The sequence below is a fragment of the Lygodium microphyllum genome, chromosome 26, assembly GCF_053477565.2.
Source record: "Lygodium microphyllum isolate KBCC chromosome 26, Lygodium_microphyllum_v1.1.10, whole genome shotgun sequence".
Lineage (NCBI taxonomy): Eukaryota > Viridiplantae > Streptophyta > Polypodiopsida > Schizaeales > Lygodiaceae > Lygodium > Lygodium microphyllum.
The window spans coordinates 43496980-43504719 of NC_141160.1; the positions used below are offsets into that span (position 1 = coordinate 43496980).

The 7740-nt window shown below is 39.9% G+C and overlaps 1 protein-coding gene across 1 annotated transcript; it reads left to right on the forward strand.

Annotated features, from left to right (window-relative positions):
* The first annotated feature begins 1553 nt into the window (after positions 1–1553).
* LOC148013200 (pathogenesis-related protein 2-like) lies at positions 1554–2916 on the forward strand. The gene is made up of 2 exons (XM_087668538.1): positions 1554–1866; positions 2434–2916. The coding sequence occupies exons 1-2, from the start codon at positions 1683–1685 to the stop codon at positions 2736–2738; spliced, it is 489 nt and encodes a 162-aa protein (XP_087524664.1). The 5' UTR covers positions 1554–1682; the 3' UTR covers positions 2739–2916.
* The last annotated feature ends 4824 nt before the right edge of the window (positions 2917–7740 follow it).

Consider the following 7740-nt stretch of genomic DNA (forward strand, 5'->3'; position numbering starts at 1 on the left):
GGTGACTTGACATTTCAATAATTAAGGATGGCTATCATCATGGGGGGAGATCTAGCACTATCATGTGTCTTAATGAGGTTAGATACTTCTCTAGAAGCACCAGAAGAGAAGATGTTCACATGCAATGTAAGACGTAAACACGCAAATTTACTTGAAGAGACCAGGGAGGGGTATAAAAGCATTGTTGTCTTGATTGTCTTATTGGTCCTATTATTTATTATAATAGGACCATAGTTATGACTGGACATGCACACTATTCAAGGAACAAAGTTGTTTTGACTATATTTAAACAAAATTTGTTAAAATTCTAAATCCAAAACACTAGTGATCTTTTCCTAAGGAGATTCGAGAGTGAAGATATAGATTGAAATTTGAAATGCGAGAGCTCTTAATGTGTATAATTATTAGTACATATATTTTAATGATTGTATAAATAATAAGCATATAAAATGCATGTTATCAAAATTTATCATTGTGATTGAATATAATTTATATATGATAAGATTTTTAAAAATTAAAAATAAAGAGCTATTTTATCTAAATAAATAAGTATATATATAATGTTAAACGTAAAACGTAATTTTTTAATCACAAAAACTAATTTGATATTCTTAGAGTCAAAGTAAAATTGAATATGTATTCCTCTAAATAGTGATTGATGTTCTATACAAAATCAATATTTATGTTTTACATGTGAGTTGGATTTCTATTATGCATTTTAATGTAATAGAAGATATCATAACATAGAGCATAGTTGGTGGTGGACTTTAAATAATAAGTGATCGTAAAGCATAGTAAATGTGCATTTCAGACTGCATTGTAATGTATATCGACAAAATCACACTTTATTTTTATTCAAATGGTTAGGTGAAAATCAAGAGAAGTTATTGTGTGATTAGATCTATTTTTGGAAAATTTTACTAGATAAAAATTTACTAGATAAAAAACCTATTATATTTAAAAATAATATATTATAGATGAAATCTTCCGGATCTAAATATAATAGGGCCATATTCATGGCATGATGTAACTTGTTGCCTCAAGTTTCAAAGGTCAGGGGAAAAAAAAGAAGAGAGCGACGTATTGCCCTAATGGAGGGCAGTGCGGCTAGGCAGTGTCAGTAAATCAACACACTGACATCGATGGAAGCTTTTAAGTCAAGGAGAGCTTGGAGCCTCAGACTTGAGAAGGCTTCGTCTTCTAGACAGATGCTCGCTTTCCCCCACGCTCTGCATTGAACTGCAGTGCAGACTACAGTGCATCTTATCGACATCGTACCGCTTAAGTCAAAAGGCAGTCGATATCGGCAGCTGATGATATCGTCTCGGACAGTTTATTGACTTAGGTAATTCACGCCGCCCACGCGGCGCAATGACCCTTCACCATCGCCAATCGCGTATGGCAGACGCCGGTTTAGTTTTTCCTCTGCCCGGATTGAATTCTTCTGCAAGCTGACAATAATATCGATCCCGACACGGCCCACCCGATATGGAATATATGAATGATTAGCTGCTGCGCCAGAGTACTCCAGAGGACGATCAATCCCTATAAATAGAGACCCCGTGTATCACCATGATGCGCCAGCTCCTTCTGAATATCTAGTTTGCTTGGGAGGTACAGTTGCATTCTAGTAATATAATCATCGTATTACTCACCAGGCGCAGCCGATCAATTAATTAAGGATGGCACCCTCGACGTTCAGCATGGAGATCGAGTGCAAGGTGCCGGCCAAGAGGATGTGGCGCGGCTCCTACGAGTGTGCCCCTCAATGCCTCCCCAAGGCCCTCCCAACCCTCATCGAAGCAGCCCACTATTCCTCGCCCACTCTCTCTCCTGGCTGCGTCGGCTCCCTCGTCTTCGCCAAGGGTACGTAACGTCGCCTAATTGGTCTCGATATTCCGCACGTCAATCAAATCATTCTCCTACAAGAATTACATAGTGTGATCATGCTTGCTTTCATATTCCTACAGTAATTACAATATGTGATGCTTGCATTAATCCTACAGTTACTCAGGTCATCAAGAATATCGAATTACGAACAAAAAATTATTGCTTCGTGCATTTGTACTGATCCTATTATTGTTAAGTCCGATTATTGATCCGATTACAGTTACTCCACTCATCGATCTGATATACAAATTAACATGAGTCATGATCTGAGTTTGATTGATCTGCGGTTCCTAACTGATCGTTTGCAAGCCTGTTCATATTAAGCTAGCTAGCCATATATCATTTAACGTCATGATAAATGATCAAGACAGCAGCGCAGCGCATAATTCACATTAAGCCACAGTATCCCAACAACTTAAGGCTTTGTTACCGTCATTTGGCTGTTATCTCTCGAGTGATCACCACCGGCAGTACTCATCTTGATTATCCGATCAATGCTGCTTGAATTAATTCCTCCTCTGATCGTTGCAAAATGTTCTGCAGATCATGCCAAGCAAACCGGAGTTTCTTTTGTGAAGGACAAGATCGAGGAAGTCGACACTCAAGCGTTCAAGCTGAAGTCTGTGCTGATCGAAGGGGGTTTCTTGGTGAACTTCTTTAAGAGCTACCGCCACACGGCGCAATTCAAGGAAACTGGACCAGAAAGCTGCGTCATCCACTACTCCGCTGAATATGAGCCCATCCAAGAGCAGCACAAGCATCAGTTTCCCGAGGAGGTCAAAGGCATCGTCGTCCAAACATACAAGGCCGTGGAGGATTACTTGCTCTCCCACAACGATTACCAGTAGATCTTAGAAATATCATACCACAGTTTTCGTGAATAAGCACCGACTTTCCTATTAATGTGCACTACAAATAAAGGATAACCCTTGGACGGGATGTAATTAAGGGTTCATCCATCAGCTTATTCATACCTACCCAATATCGGCCCACACATAATTGCAATAATATATTTGAAAGAGTTTCAGCATCACCATCTACACAAGAGGATGCCTTTTATTTAGAAGGTTATTCAAACTTACTTCAAATATTTTGCCAAAACTATAACTTATGAGCTATGGGAGTGTATAGATATCGTGTTGTTTTTGTCTTGACGTCTTGGTTGGTTTTGCATAATTGCCTATAGTCTATAAAATTTTTGGTTGTAGGCAAATCGTGTTCTAATATTATTTTATATATTGTGATATAACTCAAGAACAAATCTCATGCTAGGTTCCATTCTCCATCATCTATGGGTGTGCCTCAAATGAATTTAGAATGTTACTTGATGGGCACAATATAAGACACATGCAATCATTCTCGCAAGAAAGCAAGAGAAGCAAGCACTACAACAAAATCGGAGTAGAGACACGGAGCCATCATGTCCATTAGCACACATGTCTAATTTATTGTGAGATTTCATATATAAGCACACGGGGGTGTGTTTCATTCAAGTGAATATATAAATACCAATTCTGATGTGATTTTCAATAGCTATTTCTCCAAATCAATAAATGCAAACTTACACGTGCACATGATTTTAGAATTATGTACACATGCACTCTTTTTGGCTTTGCTTTTGAGAAAAAAATTTAAAAAAAGCATTCGAGCCTTGAAACTCTATTTTAAAGGTGGTTGGACATAAACTTGTATTGTTCCATAACATTGACTATGGCATGGATGCCTTGCAAGGGTTTAACATAGATGGGACTAAATGAAGCTTTATGTATTATGTAACCACAGGACAACTCCTTGAATTTTCCTTGCCTTCTCTCCTTACTTCCCTTGTCAAAAAGCATGACAAAAACTTGTGTGCTTTGCTACGTGTTTCAGCCTTATAGCCTTGTTTGTGTTCACGATTTGCAATGCATATCATGGACACGATTGCTGAGATTGATTCGTTAGGGGAGTTTTGAGGCCTCCAAAATGTCCTATGAGTGATCCTAGAGAGAGAAAATATTTTGGAAAATAAAATAAATTTTTAGATTTTTAAAAACTTTTATATTTTGGTAAGTAAATATATAAAAATTTGTTAATAAGTTATTATCGTGATATTCTCATGGTCACATCAAACCTAGAAATCTAGGCCGCGATAAAGGTGACAAAGATTGTCATCATGAAGATCTTACTCCTCCTCATTAAAGTGAAAACTAATATTCAATTTGAATTTTCTTCGACGTTTAATTACTTCCCTCCATTCTCATTCTCTTCTTTCTTTTCCATCCTTACTAGTTTCTTCTTTGTTTTCATTCTTGTTTCTAATTCGCATAGTTTTTCAATCCAATCTTCTAATCACATCCTTAGCTATGGATCAGTCATTCAATGATCTCTGTAGCTCTAGTAAAAGACCTCTCTATCATCTTCATATTGAGTTGGATAGTGAGTATGAACCAATAAGGAAGAGAACAAAACCCATTACTATTACAGAGTCTACGAAACATATACTCAGGTCTGAAGGAAAGAAAAATCTTGATCTTTGGTTAGATGGCAGGCTCTATCCCAAAGATCCTAGCAAAAATAGCACTCCACCTTTCCATAATAGCTCTTCATTATTGAGGTTCATTGGTTACGGTTATAATGGGTTTCTAGGCTATACACTTAACTTGGTTGTAGAAAAGGATGTCCTCAAATTGGAGAACCACTACAACAAAAAGGCCTCATAGACGCACATTTAGATGCGATTTTTGAATATAGAGAAAATCTTAGGGGCGCGTCTATCCGCCCATCTATTTGCGCGTCTACCATTTCGCGTCTATAATCGCATGTATCAACGAATTTACACGCAAAAATAGACGCACAATAGACGCACATATACACGCACATATAGACACATTGGTAGATGCGTTTTTACAAGCATTGGTAGACGCGAACGTAAAACAAAAAATGATATTTTTTAAAAAAGATATTTTTTTTTTAAAATTTGAATTATGAAGCGCGTGTAATCTGTATTGTAGACGCGCGTATAAACGCGGATTATCTGCAATTTAGACGCGCAGATAGACGCGCAAAACAGAACTGGAAAAAAAAACCCAGAGAGCATGTGGTTGCTAGTTTTTTTTTTCCCTCCCATACATCAGATTGTGCATTTGGAAAAAAGAGAATGTATCTTACGGGCACGAGAATTAAAAATAAAAGTCCATGTATTCATTATAGATCAAAAGCATTTACATGGGAAGTTTAAGTGATTGCGACCTAAAAGCGTGGCCGCAAGCAGTAGGCTCAAAGATGGATCATACATATACAAGAAAAGAAGGCCTCATGAGGAGGTATGGTGCTCCTCTACGAATCTGAAGAAGAAACATCTTCGCTAGTACCACCATGGCTACTAGCGTTGCTATCCCCCTCCTCGCTATGCTTCACATCCGGGTTCGTCTACACACACAAAAGATCAAGGTTGCTTACATAGACATGGTGGAGAAAAAGTTATAATTAGCTATACTTTTAATAGGAAAGTAAGAAAAACATACCTCCTCTGGCTGTCGAATCCTCATGGCCCGGTTGTATTGGTCCTCAGTGATGAGACCCTCCTCATAGAAGTGAAGCCATGTGGCTGCGTGGTTATGGCCTCGATGGTAACCTACCTCTCTAGGAGTAGGTATCTTACCAATGATGGTAGTCTGCAAAACAATTATGATATATACAAACAATTATGAGTCACAATATATTAGAATAAAATATATAAAGAATTGAAAGAAATATAAATTTTGAAAAACTAGAAATCAAAATATACTTACAAACTCTGTCTCCCACGACTCTCTGCCGCCCGATCCGTAATGCAATGATCCCATGGTTTCCATTTGGATCCGTCACGCCTCTGCATGTTGGCGACTCTTCACTTTCTCTGTTGCTTTCTTCTTGGCTTTCTTCCACTCTATGTGGTGGTACATAGGTGGTTGGCTATAGCTCCACGCCCCTCCTCCTGCGTCCGCAGTGAGTCCTTGGCCCGTGTCATGAGGTGGGATCTTTTGTTGTGAAGCATATCCCTCACTTTTATGCGTCCCCAATCATCCAAGAATCGCTGACCCTCAGGATTTGGGTACCTCCTATGGACTGCCCTCAACACCTCCTACCACAAGCCGCTTTTCTGATTTTTGAAGGCAATGAAACAATCTTTATACGTCGCATGTACGACACTCCTCATGTATGCCATTACATCCCTTCCTTCATCATCATGAAAGATGCCACCGGCATCTGTAACTCTATAGTACTGGCATGCAACCTCCTCTACGTGATCTACTGGTGAGGGTGATCGCTCGCCACCTCCTAGGCAACCCCCACACAAGCCTCGTCCTCCCCCTCGACTCTCCCTCCTCTCTCTCTGTCGACTACCCTCTGCCTCGCTGGACGTATGAGCTTCTGCAGATGCACGTGCTTCTGCAGATGCTTGTGCTTCAGCTAATGCACGTACAGGTGCTGCACGTGGATACCTGCATATGGAGTACATGTACGTGGAGTACCTGCATGTGCAGTTTGGGAAGTAGTGCCAGGCAAAGACGTCAGAGGCGTTCCAGACATGACACTGAATACCTCATCCGCTGTGGAAGAGTAGCCAAGGTGTCTGGTCATCTCTTCCATGAAGTAATCTTTCCTACTAGGAAAACCTCCAAAAAATGCATTGACCCCCCTACCAAACGAGGCCAATGTATCATTCATACAATCCAAATCCGGGTCATTGCTAGATGAACCAAGATACGACATCTGTAAAAAAGACAGAAAAAAGAAAAATTTATTTGCATACAAAAAATCATATATTACCTACATTTTCAAAGAGCTTTCTTTAGACATTGAGCATAAAACTTAAGTGCTAATGCTTCTCATAAACAAGAAAACTGATAAACACAAATATGGGATTGGTCACATTCATCATTGCAAAAATATATTGTTTACTATCAAAACTGGGAGACCTGGTGCGTATATCCCCGCGTCTAAATTGCAGGTTAGACGTGCCCTCAGACACGCTCCCAAAGTCAACCTTCTGTCCCGCGCGTCTATATTCGCATCTAAGATGCAACAGAGACGCGCTGTCAGACGCACATTCCAGGTCAATGCTCTACATGTGCGTGTATCATCATGTGTAGACTGCAGAGCACACGCGCCAGCACACGCGCTCCAAGACGCGCCCTCAGATGCTATGAGAGGAAACATTTTTCGTGTCTATATCTGTGTCTACACTGAAATGTAGACGCGCTATCAGACGCGCTCAGTCGGCTGATTTTAGCCCGACGACCGCCAGTGATGATTTACAAAATGCAATAAATAATGGAATCACAAATCCTAAATACACAGACAGAGCAAAGAGAGAAAGAGAGAAACAAGAGAGAGAGAGAGAGAGAGAGAGAGAGAGAGAGACTCACCTTGGATGTTTGGTGGGGCGGGTGGTGGCGCTTCTTCCTTCTCCTTCTTCCTCTCCTTGGTAAGTTACCCTCCCTTGATGCTTGCTTGCTGCTTCTTCTTGTTCTCCTCTCTCTTGTTCTCTCTTTCTTCCTCTCCTTGGCTTTCCTTTTTCCCTTCTTGTGTGTTTGAAATGAAAGAAGAGGTGAGTCATGAGGAGGTGAGGCATGAAGAGACTGCATGTCGACTAAACTCAAGCTTCAGAATCGCAAAAAACGCAGGAAAGGAAAGGCGTAGTTTGAAAAGAAATGATTTAAGTATGGTTTGAATTTTGACGTGTGCGTCTATTTTTGCGTGTATATGCGCGTCTATTGTTCAAATAGACGCGAGGATAGAAGCGAATATAGACGGGAAATAGACGCTAATATAGACGCGTAGGTAAACGCAAATATAGACCACATTTAGGCTTTATCATATTTT

Coding starts and splice junctions, on each gene's coding strand:
- LOC148013200 (XM_087668538.1), top strand. CDS start 1,683: ATGGCACCCTCGACGTTCAGCATGGAGATCGAGTGCAAGGTGCCGGCC. Junction 1,867..2,433: donor CTCCCTCGTCTTCGCCAAGG/GTACGTAACGTC, acceptor AATGTTCTGCAG/ATCATGCCAAGCAAACCGGA.